At 36.0% G+C, this 27944-nt stretch overlaps 1 protein-coding gene across 3 annotated transcripts in view; it reads left to right on the top strand.

The window, feature by feature from the left end:
• The window catches only part of ARMC2 (armadillo repeat containing 2), a 100634-nt gene that overhangs the window by 55253 nt on the left and 17437 nt on the right, over positions 1–27944 (top strand). For all 3 annotated transcript variants that reach the window (XM_080389023.1, XM_080389021.1, XM_080389022.1), the window contains exons 7-13: positions 2325–2395; positions 6095–6187; positions 8353–8531; positions 9783–9885; positions 12875–13095; positions 18457–18602; positions 20784–20883. In XM_080389023.1, coding sequence (XP_080245149.1) covers positions 2325–2395; positions 6095–6187; positions 8353–8531; positions 9783–9885; positions 12875–13095; positions 18457–18602; positions 20784–20883 — 913 coding nt within the window. The remainder of the gene's footprint in view (positions 1–2324; positions 2396–6094; positions 6188–8352; positions 8532–9782; positions 9886–12874; positions 13096–18456; positions 18603–20783; positions 20884–27944) is intronic.

Raw genomic sequence — 27944 nt, 5'->3', positions numbered from 1 at the left:
TCTCAAAAAGATATTGCTGCTCTAAGTTTCAGCCCTACATGAAAGTGAAAAGATAACAAAGAAGCAGAAGTCTCTGTAACTCAAATGAAGTTGGCAGCATTGTAAAGATACATAAAGGGATTTTATAATCTCTTACAAAATTCATAAATTGTACATACTCCCTAAAGATAAGCCTGCCCACCAGTCATTCTCATTTATGTACATGGTGTATTCTTTGTCTGAAAATAATGTGAGTTCTAGTTAAGCTGTTTAATTTATGAGGCTGTTTCCCAAAAGTACAGATAGTTCAGCGAATACCAGCACTACAACAATCTGGTTTCCTACTCATAGATCTTCAAACTGGTTGATACTGGTTTATAAGAAATCTTAGGTTCCAACCAAGTTTTTTTTTACATAGTTAAGACTTTGACATTGTCTTACCCTTCATCTTCCTATGTAGTGTTTCTATCTGATAAGTGTGTGTTCAGGTTACCGCATCCTTTGCTTCAGTGTCTTTTCTATTCAGCTACTTCTGTTTCCTATGAAACTTGTAAGATTGTCTTTGTTGAGGTTTCTTGGATTCATCCTGTGAATTTACATTTTAGGAGAAGAGGCACAGACAGGATATAGTTACAAAACTCTTTTTCTGAGGAAAGCAAACTGAAACATCCATATTCATATAGGCAGATAGTATCATCATGCCTACGTATAATTCTAAAGATACTGATTTCTGAACATAGCTGGGTTTGTATTAGGTGACTGAAGTTGTTGTCTTGCTTATCCAATGTCCTTTCAGGTTATAGCCTTGACTTCAGAGATGGCTGAACCTCATAGAGTCATTTCTTAAATTTATAAAGTTTGCCCGACAAGGTATTCACATAAATGGAAACAAATTTTGATTTCTTTTAAGACATTGGACGGTATTTAATTGTGCTGTTTCTTACATCTGTTTCTTACAGATGTCAGTCTTAGAGATGTAAGCACTTGTCTATTTTTATTTTATTTTTTTGAAGCACTCTTTCCCCAGAGGAGTAGGAATTGCCATATATGAGCTGAAATGATTTCAGGATAGTTTGTGTAAGCATTTGGATTTTGGAGCATTTAAATCCTCATGCTGTAAAAAGAAAGAGTTACTCACTGTTAGCCATAATGAAGCAAGTGTTCCTCTGTAATGTGATTGCTTGGAAATTTTTGACTGATCACAGTGAGCTATCCAGTCCCCTTTGTAGGGAAGTGATCTTACAAGAGCTTTGTCTTTTATTCTGTCTCCATCTGTTGATAGGATGACTTACATCTTCTGTCTGGAGTGGCAGATAGGGTGTAGGCACCAATCCAGCAAAGCACTTAAACAGTTTAGCTTTAAGCCTTGTAGCAACTACATTAACAGGTTAAAAAAATTGAAATAACATTGCTAACACACTACTGTTGTCTCTAGAAGGAACTTTAGGAGATTAGATTGTACTGGTACGTGTACTTTAAATGCAGTAAGAAGTGTTAAATTAAACATACACTGAGAATGGAAAACATATATTAAGACCTTTGTCTTTAGTAAAGAATTTAAAGGAGGAAATATTCCTGTTTAATAGCAAAAGGAGTCTTTAACTTGTATGTTTCTTTTAGATCAGTGCTGCTTGAGTGTGTAGCTAGGCAAACAGAATAGATTTATCACAGATGTATGTAGTAGTTCCCTCTGGGCAAGGAAAGACTAATACAATCATCAGGAGTTATGGCATTACTCACTGTTGCTTTACAAAGAAATGACAACATACATGTTTCTTGTACTAACAGAACTAGTGACCACTGCACAGTTAGCAATAGTTCACAGGCAGACCTGGAAATTATGATGTTTACATTAAAGGTTACTAAAGTGCTTGTTTCTTTGAAAAATCTTGTCATTGCATCTTTTAAAAGTGTTAATTCTATCAGAAGAAAGCACTGTCCTTGTGAATGGATGAACTTACAGTTTTAGGGTAGTTGAGTTTATATTCAGTTAATGACACTGGTGATAAAATAAAAATTGGCTCTTGCTGAGTTTAGTTGGGTTCAGCTTTGAGGGTCACTGTACAAGTGGCAATTCTTTAGGTTTTGTGTTCCGTAATGGTGACCTCTTGTGGTGTAAATATGTCAGTATTTCTGAAGGGGCTTTCTCTAATGCACAGTGGAGAAAGTTGTATTTATATGTCAATTTTGAGGAGCAGATAACCTACTAACTTAGTAAAATAAGTTATAATCTTTTCCACTTAGTTATCAATATACAGATCTCATACTGAGTGCATATGAAGAAAGAAGCATTTTGAGCGCTGTATTCTGATACACTTGGCACGTGTCTATACTATATCTTTCAGTGACCAGATGAAAAAGCCTGGCACAAGTTCATCACGGCCAAGGAGTACAGGCTGGAAGAGAAGAGTAACAGGTACTTCATAAGGCATTTCAATCAAAGCAGTCAAATAGAAATAATTTATTTTTTGTGATTAGAAGATGGTTTTATTCTTTATTCTTTGAACAATATTTGTAATTTTTTAAATGGTTTGGGGTTTTGTTGTTGTTGTTGTTATTAGTAAATAGAAACAATATTCAGGAGAACTTCACTCTAAAAATGTGTTGATATATTCTCTCTTGTTTTTCCCATATGCAGCCTTAAGAATTTGTCAATCTATTAACACCTTGTTTGCCCATCACTTTTTGTAAACTGGCATGGTTGCACAGAAACTAATAAAGCTATGCCAAGCTATATTAGCTGAAGATACAGATTCTGATTGCCCTGTAGGGATGCATTTTGCTAATTATACATAACAGATTCTGATTAATATTTCCTCATAGCTGCCATGTTTCATACATGGCAAGTGCATATTTGAGTCTGGTATGGAAACCTGAAGTTTCTACTCTGCTATTATTATGCTTTACTACTATTTTTCTAGAACTGAGAAGTTGCGTTATTCTGGATCATTCTGGCAAAGGCTGTAATGAGCTCTGCTTTCGTTTCCTTCAGAGGAGCTGACAGTATTTACCATGTCATAGGAGTTAGTATTCTGTGGGACTGTATTTTCTCTTGTTTATAAGCCTTTTAATTTATTTGTGCTGTTGAAAAAATGATGTGTGTTATTAGGATTGTTTCTTTTTATATCTATTCTTTTTAACATTATGTAGCTTTCTTAGTTTTTGCATACTTCACCTTTAATCCCAGAATGAAAAGTGTGATAGCAGTAGGAATTCTCAATCATTTCTTCTCTATCGTGGGCTCCTGGGGGGAGCGTTCATTTACAGATTATTTCTGTTTTCTGGTTTGTGCTTATACTTTCACATTTTTAGAGAGGAGGTAGACTTTTTTTAATATTGATATGTTCGTAGCCACTCAGTATTCCATGAAAAGACTAAACGTGGTAAGCCAGGCAGTACACAACTTTTGAAAGAACGGTGTTGCTAAGGCTCTTGTATTTACATGCTAAAAACAGCAACCAATAAATGTAGACTGATTAGTGATTTTTTTTTTTTTTTGACCAGAATGCAAAGCTGTGGTTAAGACCTATGAAAAACTGAGACAATGAACTTGAACTTGCTGAATTCTTTTGCTTGAGTATTTTTGCTATTGAACTGTAATCCACTCAATCAGAAAGTTCAAGACAGCTTCTGCAATATTTTAAATACAGCTATTGTGTAACCTTTCATCAGCACCTTAAAAATCTACCAGGACTGAGACATGTGCAAGTTTACAATTTATTAATGTTGCTTTCCTTTATAATCATAATTCCTGTTCATTCTTATTACTAGGATTAATGCCATTTAGTAAAAGCTGATTATCTCTTTTTTTTTCCTAGTTACAAGAGATACTTGTTTAAAAAAATATGCCGTTGTGTCTTTCAGGTCGTTACATTTTTCTGATGAATGTGAGACAAGTGCAGCAGAGTGGCACAAAAAAATCAGTTCTTTTTGTTCTGAACTAAAAATTGAATGTCTTTTTTTTTCTAGTGGAAAGTTTGGTCATATCTGCAGATGCATACATTAACTATTTATTTCTTGCTTAATAAAGTTAAGCATGTGTGTAGTTAGAAAGTTGGTCCCATCTTTCAGTTTTAGAGAGATAGCTATGACTTGGAAAGAAAAGAAATAATTAAGTCAGTATGTGGGTTTTTTGACAGGAAGGAACAGTGCAGACTATTCTAGTGTTCTCATTTCAGCTGTGCTCTTACATTACCCGGAGCTGAACTTTCACTTCATTGCAAATGCTGCATAGTGTTTTATTAGTTAAGCTACTCATCAATCTAAGACTGTTAACTCATTTGATCTAGAAAATAAAAAAAGTCTGCAAAAGAAGTGATAATAATATTACCTAATAATGTGTTCTTATACTAATATGTATATATGCACATGCCAACGATACATAGTTGTTGTATTGACACACCAGTATATTACTTATGATAGCAGCACGTATTGAAATAGGTATAACTGATAGATACATTTTGTGTAAAATATAGGTAGACAGTTAAAGCTAATGCAGATTTGAAAAAAAGGAGTCTGGAATTTTTTTTAGAGAGCAATGTTTTCAAATAGTCAGGAATTTTTAATTGTTTCACTGTTCCAGGTAATGCTCAGTAGGCTGTAGTTTTTTTCAGGTATGAGATACTGTTCTCATGATACAAACCTCTCAATATCAGTATTCTCATGTAGTACAGTGGTTTTTGTGTTTGATAACGATTATGTTAAGAATTTACATTGTCATTTTAAATGCAGGAGCTAGTAATGAACAGTAGCAGACACTTTCTGACAAATCTGCAACTTAAGTATTTATTCTAATCTTAATGGCTTTCTTTGTGTTATTTGGTGGAGTTGCATGACTTTTATTTTCCTATTTAAAAAAAACAACAACCAACCAACCAAACCCCAACTTTATAAGAACAAAATGGTTGCCTGCAAGAGAAGGAGCTTAACCTTAACTTGAACTCTAAAAATACGCACCTTGTAAGCAATTGTTAGATCCTTTAAAACTCAAGTTGCGCAGAGACTGTCTGTTCAGCTGTAGTGAGCCAATGGTCAAGACCATAGTGCCAGGTGAATGTGAAAAGGTTGTTCAGCAAGTCAGAATAGTTCCCAATGATACTGCAACCATGTGAAAGTCAATCCTGGAATCCATTTTTTAATAAACCGTGTTTCACCAACTCCCATCTCCGGTCTGAAAACAGATACATGCTCTCAGTCTTGTTTCCAGAATTCCAGACCGCTGATTTTTAAGTCTACCAGTTTTTAGTTTGATGTATGCTGATAGGGGTTTTTTTGTCTTTTTGAAGCAAAGTATTAAAAAAGCTGAAGTATTTTTAAAAACTTATCTTTTTGAAGTGGACAAGGTTTCTGATAATGAACAGTAGCTCTTTCTCAAGTCACTGGAGGAAACTGGTTATGGGTGGCCAAGAAAACTGGGAACTGGTTGCCTTCAAGGTTTCTGACATGTTAACTGGAGGCAAAATATCAACATCTTTAAGATATTTGTAGTTTGCTGTTTATTTCTCAAAATGCTGTGTGAGAAATTGTTTACTGTAACAAAGAATAGGAGGGAAACATGCATTTTACAAAAATTTAGTTGAGAAGTTCTCAAAACTAATTGTGTAAAGTGGTTAGAATTGCTAACAGGATTTCCTAACTAGTAAGACCATTTTCCCTAACTGACCAGAGTCAGTTAACCAAGCTTAGTGTAATACTGTGCATGTGTACTAGACAAAATTGTACAATCCTAGAGGATTGTGTGTAGTATGGATATTTTTTAACATGGAATAAGCTGTCACATGAACACAGGGCTAAATGTTGATGTAAAAGTAGTCATTATCTTCCAATTCAGCGATCAAATAAAATATTAATGTCAGCAAACAAAAACAAATCTGGCTTTAGAGCACAGCTTTGAGTTTCCAAACATTATCCATCTAGTTTTGTTTAAAACTTTTGTTTTTGAGAAAATGTGAATAAAACCAAAAGCTTGAATAGGTAGAATAACCCACAATATAGCAAAAAGTGACATTTTCAGATTTTTTTTCTGACTGATGAATAAAGTATTTGTAGCTATTTATTTGTGTAGAAGTTGAAGCCTTCATTGAATATGTACTTTTGTTTTGAATGTATTTTGAAGGCTTAGAGGATGAAACTAGAATAAATGAATCAGAAGAGGAAGAAATCTTTTGGCATAAAAAAATTTTACCAATTCTGCATGAACTGGAAAAAGGTGGGTAACACTGTTCTTGAAAGGGGGTGTTTTCTGTACTATTTCCTGCAGGAAACATGGGGCTCACTTGTGTTTACTACAGAGGAGTAACAGTAGTTGGACTACGTAGCCTTTTATGCTTTCATGTGTTCAGTGACTTTGCAGTGTAAAACTGGCCTGGGCAGCTGTCTCTAGGTGGCCCTGCTTGAGCATGGGGGTTGGACCAGATGACCTTCAGAGGTCCCTTCCAACCTCATCCATTCTTTGATTCTGTTAAATAAAAATACTGGTTTCGCAAAGATCTTGTCTGATTAAATTATGTTATTTAAACAACATAGCTCTGTCAGCTTAACAGTCAGTGATGAGGTAATAATTTTAAGACTGAAGTGCTGCACGGATTCACTGTTTTTAAGCATACTGATGGTCTCAATTAATTTTAGAAAACTTAAGGAAATCTTAATGAAAAATTCCATTTTAGAGTGCTACATATCTCAGAAAAGTATGTAATGACCCACAATACTGAAGCAAAATTGAGTAAATTAAGTATCTCTTGAAAGATTGAACTCTGAAATCCATTTTACTGTTTCATTCAAAAGGTGCTTTAGTTGATTCTATAGGCATTGTATTTATTCGTAAGGTGGGAATATAGAAAGTATTGCAGTTTTTCCTATCAAAATGAATATTAGAATTCCATAATTTTGATGTTTTGAGTGGGTCTGTTGGTAATTCAGTAAGTTTTAATACTGTCTGCCATCACTTGCTTCATAGCTTTCAGCTAATTCCCTGCACATGCATTTAGGTCACATTTAGGGTGGTTTTTTTTTTGTTAATAGAAAGCCTTTTTCTTCCTCTTTCACCCCCAAAAATATTTGCAGAAAACTTCCCATTCAAAAACAAATCTGAAGTTTAACCTGGAACTTAATTATTGACTAAAATCTTATGAATATTGTGCACTTGAGATGATTGTTCTATGACAAAACCAAAGTCTCTTTTTCTGGAGAAGCAAATACTTTATTTTGTAACTTCCAGTACTCAAGGGAGGGATACGCTTCAAAAAACGTCCCATGGGATGAGTGATGAAGAATTTTTGTTGTTCTTATTAATTTTGATGAAATGGAATGGAAACCTTTCAATTTTGGTTTCTTGCCACTCCTGTTTCACTGCTTACTGGAGCAGAGGATTTAGAATCATGCTAAATTTTGTTACATTTTCTGTCATGATTGGAGTAGGAATGTAATAGTCATTGCTGTTTCTTGAGTATGATGATTGCAAATTGAGAGATTCCAGGTGCTGCTCAGCATGAGACTTGGGTCCTTGAATTCGCCTACAGGTTTGGGGCCTTAGACATAATGTTTTTTTGTCATCACTTCCTGTCCTATTTCATCACAAGTGCTTTGCCTACTTGAATGTGACTGTTCCAGCTGTGAAGTACATTTTGAGTAAATGCAGAGTTTATACAGGCAGTTTTGATGGATTTATATGGTGCTTTTATCAATGTCACCTTATAGACAAAAGCAAACGTAAGAAAAGAAAAAACTCAAACCCCTAATGCCTGAATTTTTAAAATAATCAAGACTTTTCCCTTTCCCTCTAAAGTAAATGTACATGATTTCATTGTCTTGAAATGAAGATTTTGTAATAATTTGCTCCAGGTTTTATTTTTGTATTTTTAAAATAGTGTTTGAGGGACTCAGGTTAGGAGGTAGATGGCTTTTTTGTCAATAGGCCAACAGTCGACTCAAATATTCACTTGTTCTTAATCCCAGCAAGGTTTGATATATTGGGTTATGCATATGGGAAGAAAAATATTCCTTAACTGTCTGCTTTTTCATGTAATGTTTGGTGGAATTCTTTAAAGAATATATTCAGATTCACAGTTTCCTGGTAGACATTTGGTCAATCTGATTATTAAAGCATTAAGGGGAGTTTCATTTCAGCTTTTTTTTTTTCCAGGTATTATTTTGGCTCTGTGATTTCTTGGCTTGAGTCTCTTCTTTTTGAAAGAGTAGAATGAAACTGTTTCTGAGGATCGCGTTACCTTTTTAAGAGATTTATTGGGTGCCTTAATTTTTGTTGTGCAAGCTGTTCTTTCTTTTGTTCTCCTGTATCTTTGCCTATTGAGATGTTCTGGAAAAGGTGGCACTACTAATTTTTTTTTTTTTCCCTCCTTCTCCACCTCCTTGAAGTAGAAGAAAATGTAGAAAAACTTTGTCTGGCTTGCACCAAGCTCTATCAAGCCTTGAATGAAGGAAATATGCTTGGAAAAAGATTTAAAAGAAGAAGTGTGCTTCTGAAGACATTATATAAACTTGTAGACATTGATTCAGATCCACTTTGCCTGAAGCTGGCAAAGATTATTCTGGCTGTAAGTGTTTTAAAATGCTGTTTGGTAGAATGTGAAGCTCAAAATTGTGAATTACAACTTGCATTTAATTTTTCATTTCATACTTGTATATTGTGTCTAAACTAACCCTTTCCTAAGCCCAGTTTTGTACCACACAGTTATTATTCTCCCATTCATCCAGATCAGCACTTGTTGGAACCTATTTTCTACAGAGATGTTAAGTCTGGGAGAGGAAGGAGGGACACAAAATAGGGTAGATGATATATGGTGGCAGGAATACTGCTTAGGCATGGAAGAGAGACAGTGTCCTGAACTGGGATGCATATGCAAGGATTTAAACAAAACAATAATTTTAAACATTACACATCAAAATGAAGCTTAGTTTCTGGATAACATATTGACCTTTTTAAACAGCTGTATCTGAAAATGCCAAAACAGTTTTTTTTTAAAGTGATTAAGTATAATTATCTCTTTCTCTAGTATTTCTGGTTAAAATTCTCCTTTAAGTTGGTGCATTTGAACCTATTTGTTCAGCTTCTTATGTATGGACTGGTGAAATACCAGCTAGCATTGTGTTGTAGACAGTAATTTGTGTGTGTGCATTGGGAGAGAGAATTCTTCTTTAAAGTAGTGTATGTTATTGTAATCAGAAGATATAATCATATGTTCAGGTACTACATAGATGTGAAGTGGTGCTTATTAAAAAAAAGTTTGTTACAGACATTTTTCTGTGGAATCTTTTAAAAATCATGAACAAGAGAAGAAATTGCCCTTGAAATGCAGAGGAAAGGAAGAGATTTCTTACTGTATTTTTAATACTTTTACTTCCCTTTCATGATCTCTCAGTGACCACCATAAGATGTTGTTTTCTGATATTTGAGAATAATTTTCATTATGACATGTACTGTGGTACTGGAGTTCTTTGTGGTATGGCCATAGATGCCAAACCAGCGAATCCTGTGCAGAATTTCTTTGTAAGAGAGAATTAGATAAAAAAAGTGCAAGTTACTGATATGCTACATTCAGAAAATACATAATAAGTTTATACATCATCTGTCGTTTTGAAGTCAGTCAGCACAGTTTGCTAAATAGAGCTTCAAGTAGCTAGTTACAGAATCCATTAATTCTACAAACTTTTTTGTTTGGCTCAGTGTACTGTGAGGGTTTCAGCTGGAATTTAATAGTTTGCCATGGTGTCTGTACTTGTAAAGTGTTATGGTGCATTTTTGTATGTAGATTTTAGTTGTGATTTTTATGTCTTTTACTTTGCAGATGAAAGTGGATAGGAATAATCTTCTCAGTGTTTGCAAGCTTGCATTTAAAATTTGCAAGAATGAAAAAAACGATTACCTCATTCAAAGTGATAAATTATTGGGTATGTATTCTATTCTTGTGTATATGTTAGATGTTGAAATTCCGTAGTTAGATTGATCATCTTTCAAGAAACATTCTGAGTTAACTTAGTCACGCACTAAAAATTGCCTAGGTCCATCTAGTCCAGTATTCTGTAGTGATAGGGAATGCTGTTTAGGGAGGGCATGGAAGCCTACATGTTTTCTGTGATCCATTTCCCCTGTACTACCCCAGCATCCAGAATTGTTACATTCTATTAGGGACATTAGATGGTGCATCCCTGCCTAATCCATTTTGGTCTTGGTTTATAGATCTTTTGTTCATTAATTTGCCGAATTTCTTTTTGAACTTTCTGATTCTGTCTGCCTTTACAGTCTCATAGAGCAACAAGTTCCAGAAGTTCTCTGTCTGCTCTTTTACACCTATCTACTTTTCATTATGCTTCTGCTTGTAGTTTTGCAGGATTTGTAAGAGTTTCTAGTCAGCTTACCCTCTACTTTAATGATTTTTTAAACCGCAGTCATCTCACGTATCTCTGTCTTCTCTTCAGACTGAAGCATCTCTTTGAAAGGGTATTGTGTCATTCTCTCAGTTGTTTTAGTAGCTCTTCTCTGTACCTTCTCTGGCTCCAGATCCTTCTTGAGATGTACAGAACAGAACTGACTACAGAAGTCAAGATGTGTCTGCACCAGATTTCATAGAAGTGAAATAATGCTGTCTGTGTTGTTGGCCATTGTCAGGAAGGATATTGAGAACAATCATTGGCTTTTTTAGCTGCTGCTGCATATTGAGCCGATGGTTTTGGAGAATTGTCAGCAACGGCTCTAAGATCTCTTTTGTGATAGTAACTGTATTTGTGCCATCCATACACACCTTGAAAGTATGAGAAATATGAAGAAAATGACAGCGTGTGAATGATACTCAGTATAGATTGATGGTCATTCCTTTCGTTAACACTTCATTGTGTTTTATTAATGTAGGCCTTGACCTTGCAAGCATTTATTGTGTATGCATAATTTAAAGCATATGTGTATATCTGCTTAAATAGATGAGAGTCTTCATGGTCTTAAAGCTTAGTATGTGAGTGTTGTCAGAAATAAAGACCAGATAAGCCTTTCCAATAGTATGATCAACAGGAAAGGACTCAAAAAAAAAGACAGTATCTCAGATTGCTCAATTGACTTCAGACACTGAAAACTACAACTTTGTAGAAATTAGCATCATAGAAAAATCTGGACAAGTTGAGTGGCTATGTCTGTGTAAGTATTGGGGTTTTTGCTCTTATTTCCATCATCGCTCGCTTCTCTTTCACTTGCTTTTCTTTCCCTGTATTTTTAAAAACTAGTGAAGGAAAGAACATTTTTGGTAGGGATTTGTTTGTTTGTTTATTCATTCTTATGTTTTGGACCCACCTTATCCAGGCTGGGTGATGTGGACATAGGTTATCAATATAATCACCCAGATTCTTGTTGCAGTCACTGGGTTATAGATTCCATTTCTTTTTCTTCCTCTGGACCTGTGAACTATTTATGTGCAGTGGAGCAGCTCCAGTAAAAGAAATAAACTAACTGTTCATCCCAAAATAGACAGCTAGTGTTCGAGACTCTGTTTGATACTGAGCAGAGCAAGGACCTGAAACTCATTTCTCACATTGCCACAACCCAACTGGTTTAGGTGACTGCTAGACAGTTTGTGAGGGTGAGAGTTTGAGCAAGAGTCTAAAGTGTGTATACTTCATCCATATACACCCATATAGAATTATAGAATCATTTAGGTTGGAAAAAGACCTTTGGGATCATCAAGTCTAACCGTTAACCCAGGACTGCCAAGTCACTAAACCATATCACCAAGCACCATGTCTATGCATTTTTTAAACACCTCCAGGGATGGTGATTCCACCACCTCCCTGGGCAGCCTGCTCCAATGCTTGACCACCCTTTCAGTGAAGAAATTTTTCCTAATATCCAATCTAAACCTCCCCTGGCATAACTTCAGGCCATTTACTCTTATCCTGTTGCTAGTGCTCTGGGAGAAGAGACCGACACCCAGCTCACTACAGCCTCCTTTCAGGCAGTTGTAGAGGGCAGTAAGATCCCCCTGAGCCTCCTTTTCTCTCGGCTAAACAACCCCAGTTCCCTCAGCTGCTCCTCATAAGACTTTCTCTCTAGACCCTTCCCCAGCCCCGTTGCCCGTCTCTGGACACGCTCCAGCACCTCCACGTCCCTCTTGCAGCGAGGGGCCCAAAACTAACACAGGATTCAAGGTGCAGCCTCACCAGTGCCCAGTACAAGGGACGGGAAAATGTTTTTATTTAATTGGATGGAACAGGGGGAGCAGAAGTAAATACTGGTTTCAATCAGTTACTAGAAATTGACAAGTGTAAAATTGGTTAGGATTAGTGATTTAAGTTAACACCCACCAAATTCAGAATGTCTTAATTTGACTATGAAAGATACACTGTGCTTGCACTAACAACTATTAATTTTAACATTTCAGATATCTGACAGTGGTAACATAAAGCAAAACTTTTACAGGAACTTTACCTACATAAAAAGTAAATCTGAAAAGGCTACTAACAGACTTCAAATATGAGATCTGAATTCGGCACCTGTGCTTTTTAGTGCTCCATTTAAGCTGGTTTAAGACATTTGATTTTTAAGGAAGTAGTGCAAATAAACCTCTTCAGAATGTCTCAAGTTTAGCACACAAAATTCCAGGCACACACAATCACTTTTGCAAATGGTGACTGAGGATTTCAATGATTGCTGCTATGTGTTTACAACTGGTGCTGGTTCTTGAAGCCTTGGACAAGAAAAGTGAGGCCCATTCACTTATTCATCAATAATTGTTTCTTGGTCTCAATACAATACCCAATTTTTCTAGCCTACTTATTAGAAATGTAAGAGCTCGATCTGAGGTTTTTCCCCTCAGTTGTTACTCTCTTCAATGACTGGACTGTATCAAATATAAATGTTGATATTGGGCTTACTGAATAATGATTTTCCTTTTAGATTGCTTGTTGGAGGTCCTGAGAACTGAAGATCTACTAAAAAATAATGAAGCTCTCCTGTATTGCATGGGAGCTATAAAATTCATGTCTGGAAATGCAGTACTACTTAATGAAATGGTCAACAAAGGAGCTGTTGAAATGTTGCTGCAAATAATGAAGCACATTAATAATATAAAAGAAAATGACACATATTTCTCCAACTTGGGCCACCTATTAGTCCAGGTTAGCATTTACATTTATGTCTAAAAGTACACACTTCAAGAACAAATTAATTTAATTAGAGGAGATAAGCTAACCCTGTGTTCCAATGACAGAGGTTTTACCTATATTTGAATAGACTTATTTTTAAGAAGTTTACATTAAGTTGTTCAGGACCTAAATTTAATTATCATAGATATTTTTGTGTAGTCAGTTTTAAAGCCTTTAGAAATTCTGAAGTTAATAACAGTATTTTTAGGTACCTAATAAACTAGTTTCTTCTTTCTACCTTATGGTGCTGATAGTGTTCTGGATATTATAATAAACAGATAAAAATGTGTTCCCTGTTTAAATTCTTTAAACTGAAATAATGAATACAAACCAGTTCAGCAGTACTCTAGATTACAAAAAGCTTCTTACTATAAGAAGAACGCATTTAAAAGAATACATAGGAAAATACAGGTATGTTTCTTTGACAGTATTTTTGAAGAACTGTAATTTAAGGAAAAACTAGTTATAAAAGCCAACACTTTTTGAATATTTTTGAAGGCAGCAGGCTCAAAACTCTCTTTTCACATATGAGGCACCTTGATGTGTGGCGGCTGTGAAAACTAATCCTTTGCCCTAAAACTGTTTAAACCTTAGTGTTTTAAAAAATATGGTTCTGTAGCTAATCTTAAGTTATGCACGAGTTGTGGGCTTTTTGTATTTGTCACTGATTTGCCAGGTAGATTCCTGGCATTTGTCTTGGAAATTATTGATGTAAAGATTAGTGAATGGTGTAATTTTAGGTCATTTAGGTAGGTCATAAGAAAATACATTGGACAACTTTCTGAAGTCGTATTTACACTAAGTTTCTCTACTAGTTATGCCAGATCTCTTTAATTCTTTACTAGCTTACACGCAAGGGGTTTCATACTACTTGAAGTTATGAAGAACAAATAACTTACATCATCACATTACTATTACTGATTTTTGTTGGTTTATTTCAGTGGAGTTATAAGGTTTGTCTCTCCAGAACAGCTTGTATGATCTTGATACTGACATAAATGGATTGGTAGGTGCTACGAAGCACTGAATGAAATGATCTGACTTAATACTTACATTTGGCTAAGGAAGTCCCAAGCGGCAAATTGCTAAGGACTGGGAGAATATATGATGAAACTGGATATTTTGTACTTGCCGTGTTCCTATTTTCTTTCCTATCTGGTCCTGTCATTAAGTTCCTATATGAATCACAAAATTCTCTTTTATACACTTCTATCTTTAGAATTGGGAGTGTTAGCTTTCTTGTGGTGCTGTGAATACTCCAAAACAATTCTAAAGTAATCTGTTCTGTTTTGTGTTATACAAGAATTGTATATGGGATTTTCAAGCCTTTTTTCCTGGTCTGCATGTAACCAAGATTTTAATGACCATATTTTTCTTGAATGCTGCTGGTTAGACTTTGTAAATCCTGATACTACTGCAGTGCTGCCTTAGGCTATCAGTTTAGTTAGAAATCCCCTCTTGAAAAGTATGGAGGGGGGACTGGGAGTCCAGAACAGATTCTGTTTTCAGTAATTTGCAAGGTGATAGGCAGTGACTTGAAACACCTGAACTATAAGAAAAGTAAGCTTAGATGAAGTAAGAGTATGATGCTTCACATATGGAAGCTGTGCAGCATTTCAGTGAGTGGACGTTTATGTTGTAAGTAGGCATTTTAAAAGCTAAATAAGAGATACATGTCCTGTATATTTCTTTTCATGTCTGTATAGTTTTAAAATATCCTTTTGAGAGCAGGAAGGGGATGGTTAAAAGCAAAGCATATTACTGACATTTGCTGGCTGCTGTTGGCATTAGTCATGTATTACATGTAATGGAAATCCTGTTGAGTAGAAAGAGATGGAAACGTATGTTAAATAGATATAAAAAGAATTTTTGCCAGTTAGGGCATTTAAAAATAACAAATGATGTCTAAGTAATAAAACTAATGAATCAGATTGTTCTCAGCTGTTTGACTGGCTGTCTAAACTTCTTCACAACTTGGCAGAAATGTTTTTTCTTCCATTATTTGTATGTGAATACATTTATTTTCTTTACCTCAAGCGTTTAGTTTGCAAATGTGTGAAAGGAAAAAGTTACGTTTTACACTTTATTTTGGTCGTTATCTCTGCTGTTTTCACTGTGATTGGAAGTATAGGAGAACTATTTTGTACAGTTTGAATAGACTGGCTGTTTTCTAAGAAGGCCTCGAGTATTTTGTGGAAATACCAACACTGACAACTGTCTCTTACTGAGGTTGCTGTTTCACTTGTTTGTATTCTTTTCTATGGTAGTACAGACTTAAATTTTCTTCTTCTTGAGAAAAGTAGTAATTCCTGTGCAACTTTCTTGTATCAGTTTATTCAACAAAAGTACGTCAATGTGCACCATTTCTTCCATGTGAGTTAATTGTTCAGTCATTGTAGACACAGGAATATTTCTGTTTTCAGGGACATAGCATCAAAGAAAATTTCTTCTGTGATCCATGTCTTCAGATTAAAGGAATTTTTTGTGGCATACTTTAACTTGCAGCAAAAAATCAAATGTCCAGTGACATACAGAAAAAATGAATAAATACAAGTCATCAGGAATAGAGAACAAATTATATTGGAGGATAAAAACACCATAAATGGTCACAGTGGTCTCTGAGGGAAGCTCTGCCATCTCTTAATCCTGATAACTGAAGTATTTCAGTTAACTGAGACCAGCTCTTCCTATTTAACCATATAATTGCGCAATCACCAGATGGCAGTGTTATACATAATCTTGCCAGATCCTTTTTGTGGGAATAAAGTCTCTCTCTGATTTCTTCGTTGTTACACAATGGATTTTATGCAGAAATCCCACAATACAAGCATAAAAATGTTTGTAATTTTTTTTTCTTAATAGAGGACATTAAACAGAGGACACCTTTGACTCATTTTATGTTGCTTCCCCTAATAGTCTGATTATATTTATATGAAATATGGTAATGCTTACTCAAAAGCCAAGGCTTTTGAAGTCTCCCTGTAAAGATTTAACAAGTACTCCATGTTACTTAATTGAAAAGCACTTAAATGTCATCTTCTTTTAAAATAGCATTTGTCTGCTGTAAAATTTTCTGTTTGGGTGAATTTGATCTTTCACATGGCAACATAAGGAGTAGGGCTGGTGGGGACTGCTAGCGCCAATAGTTATGCATTTCTCCCTGAATCATGGTGTCTGATTGAAGCAATCGGAATATCTCTTGAATTCATCTGCTGTCTGGCTAGCTTCTTTTATCTTTTAATTTGTATTCTTCAAATTTCACTTGCGTACTAACTGTTCTTTTCTGGATATATACTTCTGTGAACTTCTGAGTTTCATTGTCTTGCACACTTAAGTGTATACGTTATTTTACATTGCTTTTCCTTTCCAGCCTGTCTTTGTGTGAGGATGTCTCACACAATTAATAGCATTTACTGCTGGGAGGATTTTGAACATCTGTCTCAGGCAGTGAAAAATTCTACTCTCTTTTTGAGGACCTCTGCACCATTATCTATTGATAAAGATTTTTACTTTTTTCATCATCTAATACCTAAGTCTTTTTGCTGCAGTGAAAGCCCTGGTTTGGGTTTCAACAACACTTTTAATATGTGGTTTGTCCATCCTTTTCTTCGTTGTGAAGTTTAGCTAGAGCTCAACAAATACTAAATCCAAAACACAGCATTGTACCAGCTACTGAGAAGAAATTAACTCTATTCCAGCTGAAACCAGGACATCATCCTAGACTGACTGAGAACATCTTGTATGGGAGTGCTGAATGGAGTCTTCTGTGTGTATTCCATTTGGCAGGAATTTTTGCACCAGAACTTTTAAATAGCAAAGTAATTGATCAGAATATTTTTATTTTAACATACTTCTCCAGTATTGTGTTGATTTTTGAAGCATTGTGACTTGTGACAGAATGCAGATCTAGGAATGTATTTTTTGGAGTTGTTTACTTAAAATAACAAAAACCTCCAGCTGTCGTCTTGAAATATGAGCAATATGAAGCAAATGGCATCCACAGGTTCACTTTCTGTTTATTCTGAACATAGTGTAGATTTCATATTTAGTGCTGAATTTAAATCCATTCATAGATCACATTCACATTATCAAATAACTTTTTTCCCTCTGTACCTTGCTTCTCCATTTTAACATATTGTTCCCTCTCCTATTGTTCCATTACAGAACATCGTGTGGTAACTGAAGATGTACACTTTTGTCAAATTTGTCAAAATAGGACAGCAAATTTGAAAGCTGCTGGAGGATGGACAGAGTAGTGCATAGAATCCTATGAGCAAAAAGCTCCTCAAACACAACAACTTACCCTGCTCTTTGTCAGATTTTTCCTTTAAAATCAGCAATTACATATCACTGGACAAGCAGTCCAATTAGTGATAAAATACTTAATTTCTAGAGTTTTCTGTGATTACAAACAACTTGAACCGATATTCTTTATGCCTTGTCACACTATATTTAAAACCAAATTGAACTTAAATACCCTACTCTTAGAATAAGGAAAATTTGAAGAATTCCCATATTGGCATAGGATTAAATGACTTTGCATTAATTTTATAGTAAGTTCTGGTTTAGATCAACTGTTAACTTATATGTCATTGCCTGCCTGACCTTGACACTTGAATACTTTTACCTTGGAAGAGAACCAGAACATTTCAGATATGAGATAGTTGATTAATTTTGCGTATCTACAAGTGATAGATATTTTATGCTTAAAACTCCTTGAAATAGAACAGTATCTTCTGAACATACTTTAGTTTCTCCAAAATAAACTTGAGGACTTAAGTTTTCCATTTTTTTACTGTTTGAATAGTGGAGTTCTCTTGCTCTTGATTAACTTCAATATTTTTCAACAAAAATATTTTTGTTTTTTTAAACTATTTCATCTTTGTTTGCAACTTGTAGTTATTGTCAAAATATGTATTATGTACCAGTATTAATTTGTAAGACTTAAATTTAAATCTGCAAAATCAGACAATATGCAAAAAATCACTTTATCCACATCATTTCACCTAATTTCCATTTGGTGTATGATTGTATACATGTGTACAAGATCTTAAAACATACAAAAGACCATGTTTCCCTCAAAGGAGGTGGTTACGTGCAGGCAAAGACCACTATTAATCTTTCATTTTCAAACAGTTATTTCAGTATATACAGTTCTGTTACTTAGACATTTCCTGTTATAATTTATTGGTTGATAGATACTCGCAGAACGTTAACAGAGCATTCAGACTGTCACAGACATTATAAATGTGATCTGAGCTTTATTAAATTTTCAAAACAGGGTGGGTTCTGCTGTAAATGTGATTAATAAGTCTTTGAATATTCTATATGCAGCTGACAGCTACATTGCGAAACTTGGCTGACTTACCTCCAGCAAGACGCCTGCTGATGCACAGCGGTGCGGTCTCAGAGCTCTGCGTGGCGCTAGAGCAGCGTATGGATGATAAGGATGTATGCACCTATATTGTCAGGATATTCAGGTATGTATCGAACATGGTACTGTTTCTGTGTGCAGTCAGGTCAGTGTTACTGCTTCAAGTGACCTCAGAGAGGGCAGGATCAAGCACTGAAATTGGAAGATTTACATTGAATTGTGTTTTTTTAAAAGCTCTGTGTAGTTTGTAATGATTTTGTATGATAATTGTGTCTTTATTCATACTGATTGTTTAATTGTACCCATACAAACTTGGATTCATTGTCTCTATGAAAAATATTTTGTTGGATTGTATCATTGTTTGATCCCACAGATTCTGACTGAGGTTTTTTAAGTACCATTTCTTGTATTTTAAAGCTGCATGAATTATTAAGTATTTATTAATCCTGTTTTAGACCATGTTTTTAAGAAATGAATGAGAGAAATTACACAAGCCTAAGTTATATTGGGGACTGTGTATTGTGAAATAAAATACAAAAGAGAGAAAATATGACCAGTGTTCATTGTTTTGAGCTGTCACAGAGTGTTTGAGGAGATTAATCTGTGGGATCATGGCTTGAGTGTGCAGATGGAAGTGCTGAAAGAATCTGAGTTTTATGAGCAGCTCAGTGGCTGCTTCCCAAGATGTGTTTTTTAGAGGGAGATCAGTATGTGTGAATCACCCCGAAAGATCTTTTTGGCAGTCTCAGTAGTTTCTCAGTCAAAAATCTTTCAGTTACCAAGCACCAGCTTGCAGTATCCAGTGCTAAGCGGACTTGCAAACAGTTCAAGGATTTTTAAGAAGTTGTGAAATCAACTTCTGGTAATTTAAGGAGTTGGTTATAAGCAGAATTTATGAATGCTATTCTGGATGAAGTATTTGCCACTGCTGCTTTGCTGTTGTATTGGGTCATGTTGCCTGTGGCTCCACGTTCATTGAGATTCTGCTATGGACTGCGCTTCCTGTTCAGCCCCTCCAAATTACCCATCACGTTCTCCTTGCTAGATGAGATGGGGTTGTGCTTTGAAGAGCAGCTACCTGAGGGACTGTCATTCTTTCCTCTCCACAGCCGAAAACAGGCCAATCTGGTCCTTTGCTCCTTGTGTTACCTGTAAAGCATGTGAGCTTCCTCAGTTCCATGCCACCCTGTCCGCATATGTCTTTCTAATATTGTTCCTAAACATGAGTTGTGTTTGAGCAATGATTACAGCACTTTGAGCGTATTTACTTCTTCTGAGGAGAGAACATTTCTTTTACTTGGAAAATACCGTGAAAAGTGGGCTAATGGGTTTGTAATTAAATGTAATCAGTGCTTACACTGTTATTCTGACAAGGACATTTACTTGATCTAGAATTCAATATGGAGCAAAAGTAATTTGTCTTATTTAAAGTTTGCTACTGCTTCAGGTTTTTTTCTTAAGTTTAGTGAACTGCATCCTCTGGGGAATACAAATTAGCCATAAAATCAATTTAACTAGCTTCCTGGAAGTTACAGTCACCCCCCCCAAAAAATCATGCTATGCAGTACAGAGCACAGATTTGAGTTTGAGCACTATTCAGATTATTAATTTCTCTTAGTCTGTAAACCTTACTGTAGCTGGTTGCAATTGAATGAACATCAACACAGATATTTGCTGGTGACTACATGGGAATTAAGAGTATATCATAGTTTGTTCTGTTATTGCAGTATTTCTGGTATGACCAAAGCATGTCCAATTCTCTGTTTTTGTAATGCTCAAGGTGGGCAGTGTAGGACTGAAGCAGATGTTAGGGAATATGCAGGGATAAAATCACGACTGCAAGAAGGTTCATTCTCTCTGTTTGTTGGTGAGATATGTACTGTTAGTGCTGTTGCTGGTTAGTGTTAGTGCTGCTCTACTAGACGCACGTTAGGAAGGGACCCTTTATTTCCTCTCCTGTCTGACTCCCCATGTCATCTTGAAATTACAGTTGTCCCATTTAACACTAAGAAGTGCTAGTGTTAGCATATTGTGCCCATATGGCAAGCAGGTTAGGGAGCTCCTTATGTTTGCTTCTTCCTGTAATTTACTGTGGCAAGGATAGCTAGGCTTCTGTTGTGCTCTTATGTAACTGCTTATGCCTTTACCAGGACTCAGAGTATTGGCATTCATTTCATTTGTTTGAAAATGCAGCTCTGAGAGTCAAAAGCAGAGTGATTTTTTTAAAAAGTCTTTCGTGGAAAAATATGATTTCATTCATTTGTGTTTTGTTTTTGTACCTTCGTAGCAAACTTTCTTCCTACAATGACTTCTGTGCAGCTTTAGCAGACTGCTCCAGATGTTACATCTTATTTTTAGCCCTACTAAACAAACACCAGAAGCAGCAGGTCAGTTTTTTCATCTCTTGATTTTTATATATTAATCCTCTGATGTGCCTGTGTATTATTGTGTATAAGCTTGTTTTCAGTGACCTACTTTTATGCGTTTAGCAAATAAAAATTTTAAATGGTTGACAGCATTTCTAAGTAGTAAATAATTCAAATGAAATCATTTAGATTAAAAATTCAAAGCAATACAGTGGACAGATAGTTGATTAACTTGTCTACCCTTTGCATGTGTAGAAACGGTCCTTTGAGTACGTAATTATTTTTCTAAGTTTTAAAAAATACTTTTAAAAGCAAATAGTTCATTTGACTATTTGATAGTAGGAAATTGTTGGGATTTCTCCTACCTTTCTCCCCTGCAAAAGAAGTGTGAATTTTCCAGAGTTAAGCAATTGGAAAGCAGAGGAAAATTTGTTCCTTGATAACTGTATGAGGTGTCCGAATCTCTTGCTGCTCTACCAGAGAAAACAGTATGCCTGGAATACCGCATTTGGGACATTCACCTAGCAACAGATGTTTAGAGTTTGTCAAAATGCCTTGTATTACAAAGTAAAATTATAGGAGTATATTTGCTACCAGCTTAATTAGAACTGCAGAGGTCAGGTGTTGCTGTATTGTCCTGCTGTGTCATAGTGTTCTTTCCTACCTTCACTGGAGCACCAGGCTCTGGATCTTTGGTGCAGGATCACAGTTTTAAAGATCGCTATGTTGCTAGGAGTGGAGTGTCCCATGTATGGCAAATTGCTCTCTCAGGTAACATTTAAGAAGAAAATAATTTTTGTGTCAAGCATAGATGTTCAAAGGTGGAACAAGGTTTCAAAATATAGAACATTAAGTCACATTAAGTTTACTATTAAAAGTAATGAACTATTTTGGCTGCTCCAGCATCTAAACTAGTTTGAGGATATTTATCTATTCTATACAATTTGTCCCAAAGTTAGTAATTTCCTGGAGAACAGTTGAAAGGAGATCTTTCGTGCCACTATTGTTAGAGGCAGTTAATGAAGGTAACCAGATCAGCTGCACTGAACAATCTATTCTTTACTTTGCCAAATGCAAAAATAATTTCTCCCTTTCCTGTTGCTGTTTACCTGCATCCCTGTTTTCTGTGATAATACACATGGAAGAGGAATAAAGATTAAGTCGTTTCTATTCTCCTAAATGTTGATGAATATTTCTGCGGCATAACAGTATTTGTAGGTTCAGGTTGCTCTTTCATTGTATAGTCTTCAAAGACATTTCAGTAAAACACTATGTAAATGCTGTGTAAATAGTAGGAGAAATATTAAATTATATTTTACTAGATCTGTAGTTATTTTTCCTTGTGAGCACTGTATTAAAAACTCAACAAATGATGGGACTGGGATTAAGGAGTTTAAATCGAGTAACATCTTCCTCTCAATCTTCATCTGTAATTTTAAGGGGAACTTTTCTAGGCTCCTGAGATAATAGCTTTGTGTCATAACGAATTGCAGGTTCATATATAAATTCAAATTGTTTGTTGTCAGGTAGTGTTCAGAATTTAACTTCTCATTTGTCTACTTTATTAAGCGATTCTAAGGTATGTCTGTCTTCACAAGTTTAGTATTGCTTTTTGTGTTAAACTGTCAGTTGTTTTATCAAAATACAAATTATTAAAGATATAGTTTATCTTTAAAAAACTTAGTTATTATGTGATGACTATATATGCATTGTCTTCAAAATAATGATTCTTACAGCAGTTTTTAAACAAGCATGCAACTGTCAGTTGTCGGCTTAGTGAAGCCCTGCAGAAAAGGGACATAGATAATGTAGTGTACCACTTTTTCTGTAGTATATAATAAACACTTGAGCTGTGAGGAGTGCATATGTTTTTCCTGAAGTGTAGTTGGCACTGCTAATCTTTCTTTTAAAAAGCTGACAGCTAGTGAGTTACAGCGTGAGTTGGTATGTGTTGAAAAGAAAACAAGTAATAGCAGTGTGAGTAAAATTGTCTGCTGTGGGAAGAAGTGAAGAGGTAGATAAATCAGTATTAACTCAAAGCATTAAAAATCCTTCGGACTAAGATCTGATAAGTTAAGAAAGGAAGTATGTGTGTTCTCTGAATTTTCATGTTGCAAATTTTGTGGGATCAGGGTTTTTTGCTGGCAGTCATGGCAGCTAGAAACATGCTGGGGAAAAAACCCTGAGCTTTTAGACTTTCTCATGTGTTTTTGTAACTTTGACTTTTAAAAAAAAAGCATTAAATATTGTGAAAATAAAAATGTGAGCACTGGAAGTAGGATTAATGGCTTGCTGCCACTCCACACACTGAATTCCACAACTGCCATCTAAATAGTCGCTGTTCTTTTCACCACACTGCAGTTTTAGCTCTTTTTTTTTTCTCAGCTCGTTTTCTCTCTTGGGTAAAAGAGTCAGAAGGAATGGGAGAGTATTAATTTAACTCTGTGAGAAAGACTTGTGGGGAAATTGAGTTGGCAAGACTTATTAAAATCCATGTGTCATAGTCTTAGGTAAGGAGAGGAGTTCAGAAGATTGGAAAAGCTGGATCTGCAAGGTAGGACTGGGGAATTCAGCTGTGCTCTTCTACATATTTGAGGTACATGTTCTGTTGGACTTCACTCGTGGTTGCTTTTGGAACTTACTTGTGTGGAGTAACAAAAAAGTCCTTGGTGGCTGCCATATGCCATGAAAGCTGTGAGAAGTGTTCTTGTAGATCCTCTATCTTGCAGGATGATTTTTGCATTCTTCTGTTTCTCGTCAGCATTATAGGCTTTTGCCCATCTCCAGAAATTGTTTAACAAGATGCTGTTCCCCTTTCCCATATCATTATCATCTCCAAGTTCTTCAGATAAGCTATATAAAGGATGACTTTCTCAGGCTGTGGTTAACGTCATAAGTCACAAGGAGGCCACATTTTTGCGGCAGGGAGATTGCTTAAATAGGGCAGTAACTTCTGTCGGTAAGTCAGGCATTACCAGGCATTACCTTTTGGTAACTGGGGCCCTGCCAACTTCCATATAATCTTTTATCAGGGTACAGTTAGGAGTCTGTTTTCAATCCGAAGTGCACAAGCACAGAGTGTGATACTAAAATTTGCATAGAAGAAATCTTGTGCCTGTTGTATAGAGAAGTCCCATTATACTTTAATGCAGCCTACTTTTTTAATTAGGAAACATTTGTTAAGTAGCTAACATCACTGGATGCAGCAGTTGCCTATTCAGGAAAAGAATAATTACACTGGGTCACATGAAAGATTCATCCAGCCTACTATCCATACTTGGCAATGATGAAAATCAGATGCCTAGAGAACAGTAAACACAGACCAACTATATGTGATGCTTTCTATGTACACTTACCAAACCTCTAGCTCTTTGCAGTTTGGAAGCTTCCTCAGCCAGCTGTGGTTCTCTGTGTATGAAATAAAACTCAGTTGACTTCTTTTCCATGACATTTTACAGTCTCCCCTCTACCCCGTACAAACTTCTAATATGTTGAACATCCATTGGCAAGGAGTTGCCATAGCGACTACTCATTGCACGAGTAATTACTTTTGCTTGTTTTGAATTTGGCCTTTATTGTCTTTACTTGATACGTTCTGGTTCTTGTATTGAAAAGTCAGTGAATATTTAATCCTGTCATTCATTTCACACCACCCCTGACTTTCTAGAGTTATCATCAGTGAATATTTAATCCCATCATTCATTTCACACCACCCCCGAGTTTCTAGACTTTTATCATAGCCTCTTCGAGTTACCTCTTTTCCAGGCTGAAGAATCCTTGCTTACTTTGTCCTTTCTGGTATAGAGGCTATTCCATACCATTGTGCATCCATGTTGTTTTTCTCAGAACTTTTTACAATCCTTATTCCTGGTTTTTTTTTTTGAGATGAGGAAACCAGAACACGCTGGCAATTAAGATGGGGCCATATGGTAGATTTGCATGCCTGCGTAAGTTTATTTCCCAATAATTCCCAATATTTTATTTGCTTTCTTGACCTCCTGTGAGCATTAAACCCTCATGAGGAATCTGTTGTTAACCCCAAGATTGCTCTCCAGGTTGGTTCAAAGGCTGTAGTTTTATACCTGAAGGTATGTCTGCTCTGTGTTTTTCTACACACATCATTTCATGTTTATCTGCACTTAAATTTCTTCTGCTATTTTATGACCAGCTGACTACCAGTCCTTCTTCTGCTCTTCAGCCTTCATCTTTGCTACTTTGAATATGTTTGTGTCATCAGCAAACTCTTGCCTATCACTGCTGTCACCCACTTTTCCATGTTGTTTATGGATAAGTTGAACACAACAGGTCACAGCACAGAACCATATGGACTTCCGCCGGTCATCTTCCACCACTGCAGGAGCTGCTGTTTTCCAGATTTCCTTCTGTAATCATTTTTCTATACCAGGACATTCTCCCTTACAGCATGACTTAGCATGACAACTTATTTTCACTAGGATTTTAGTGAGTGACTTTGTCAAAGGTCTCCTGGAAAGCCACATGGGTGGTATCAGATGGGTTGTCTTTATGCATGTTTGTTGATCCCTTCAAATCCACTTAAGAATTGGTTAAGTCAGAACTTAGTAGTTCTAAAGCTCCTTGCGCTTATCCAACTGTCCACTGATGTTATTGTTACTTTTTTGTGGTCCCTTCTAATTTATCTGCTACAGACACCAGACTTGAATCCCACTTGGATCCTTTTCATGTTTGTTACCCTTCCAGTCCTTAGGCATCAAGGCAGTTTAGAGAAGTTGCATATCACTGTTAGTAATTAAGCGATTTAATTAATTAGTTTTTAGAACTCTGCAGTGATTATCCAGTCCTGGTGATTTGTTACTGTTTGCTTTGCCAGTTTGTTCCTTCAAGTTGTTTGCAATTACTTCAGTTTTGGACAGATCCTCTGATGGGTCTTTCCCAGAGAAGGCTGTAGCGTTGAGATCTCGCCAGTCACTTTCATAGTGGGCATGAATCAATGCAAAGAACTCATTTAGCTTCTCTGCAGTGACATTTTCTTCTTTGAATGCTCCTGTTTTATCCTGGTCATCAACTAGTTCTCCAGATTCTGGCAGGCTTTCTGGTCCTGATGTGTTTGAAAAGATTTGTTATTATTTTTGCATCTCTTGCATCAGCTAGTAGAACTGCACTAATTTACAGTTATGATTTGTGTGCTGCTTTATCTGTTTGACTTAACAGTCAGTTGTCAGAAACAATTTATTAAATGAAGAATAGACTGATGCTGGCTTGTCATCCTCTCTAAGGATATGTCCGCATTTATTGGGTTCACTGTTCCTGAATCTGCCCAGCTTTCTTCCCAAATGCATCTACTAGGTAGTGGGTCCCCAATCAGTTTATAGTCTTCTGTGAGAAAGCAGGCTGCTGCTTGTGAGACCTTTTCTTGTTTCCCTCCAAGGGAGCCCACATTTCTGGGCTGTTGAATGTCCTTTTTGTGCCCAGTATTGCTGCAGTGGGGAAGGTTGTCACAGACGGGGCCTGTAAATGCAGAGAATTTCTCCACTTTGTTTCTGGCTTGGTTTATTAGGCAAAAGCTTATCTGCATGCAGTGACTGACCTTCCTGGTTTTTTGCCTGGCATGTGGAGAATTCTGTGATGAGCTCCCAGGAACCCACTATCTGTATGTTTCAGTCAGTCATTTAATGTAAGTCATGTAATACCCAAAGCAACCACAGGCTCTTAACAGCAGAGTCTAATGCTGCAGCTATGTTTAGTTCAGATATCCATGTTTGCCTCTTAAATGCTTTGAGAGTAGTATTGATGCTCTGCTCAGTGACATCATAGTCCTATGAGATACCAAAAAATTTAAGATTATTTTTATTAGGGGTGGTGGGGGTGGTGCTGTGTTTCCGTATCGATACCTTGCCTCCGAAGAAATAGTCATCAGTGTTGGTGTTCAGTGTTCTTTGTGTTTCGTTTACTCACTTTTCCCCTCTGTGCCATCACTCATTTGGGCTGAGGACAGCTGTTGGTGTGACAGCGTGATACATCATGTCACAGAACTGACCTGGCTTCCAGTAACTTTAAAACTGAAAAAAAGAACCCCAGTCCTTTGCTGGGTTGTCACCTGCATTGCTTTCCAGTCTAGTTTGTTGAATAACCACACAAATAGTTTCTTGTTCACAAATACTGAGGAAACAATATGGGGAGAGGAACCAAATTGTGGATGGAAAGGAGAGTGGGTGCTGTTTATGCCACCAGTTCTGCTGAAATGCTTGTCAAGGTTACCCTTTGAAGAACTTGCATAGATAATGTAGCTCTTTCCTCTTACATTCACAAATACATATTTTCAGTTATATTCCTCCTCCCTCTAGCCCAACATTATAACAGTGTCTTAGACAATTTAAGAAAAATCTATGAAGAGGATATGATAATTGACTATTAAAGAAAAAAAATGTAAGATATTTGTCCTATGTTTGGTGTGTGCATATGCATATTCTGATCATTCATTCTCTCTGAATTAACATATTTTTCAAGAAGAAAGTATCCATTTTAGGTTAAATTTTCGGTGGCTTTGAAGGAATCTCCCTGCTGATAAATCTGAATAACTTCAGAAAGTCACCATTTCCCTACAGTATGATGATTTCTGACATTATGCTGAGCTGAAAGTGTATTTGCATCTTCCTAATACTTTGGTTGTGATTTTTTTTTTTTGTGTCTGAAAGAAAAAGCAAAAATGAGGACAGTGCAGAGTATGTGATATGTACTCTGTGAACAATCAGGAATGTAGAGCTCGGAGTTCGTAGTGAACTAGCCTTCATTGTCACATATCATATGGAAACCTGCTGTTCTGTTGTATCAGATACAAGAGAATGAATGTAATTAGTAGATAGGTAAACATTGGAATATCAAATAATAATAAGAAAATATTAATCCTTGATGTGACAGACATTCACTAAAATATTTTGTCTTAGGTTTTGGTATTAATTTCTACAAAATATGCTGAAATCTTGGGAACAGCTCTGAAAAGAGCTAAAGGAATGATTAGAGTTCAAAAATACCCCAAGATTAAGTAAATTAATTTAGCAATGACAAGGGTCAGACCATTAGCAAGTTGCTTATTAATAGAATCT

The sequence above is a fragment of the Falco punctatus genome (genome assembly GCF_963210335.1).
Source record: "Falco punctatus genome assembly, chromosome: 5".
NCBI lineage: Eukaryota > Metazoa > Chordata > Aves > Falconiformes > Falconidae > Falco > Falco punctatus.
This window is presented reverse-complemented; position numbering and strand designations above follow the sequence as displayed.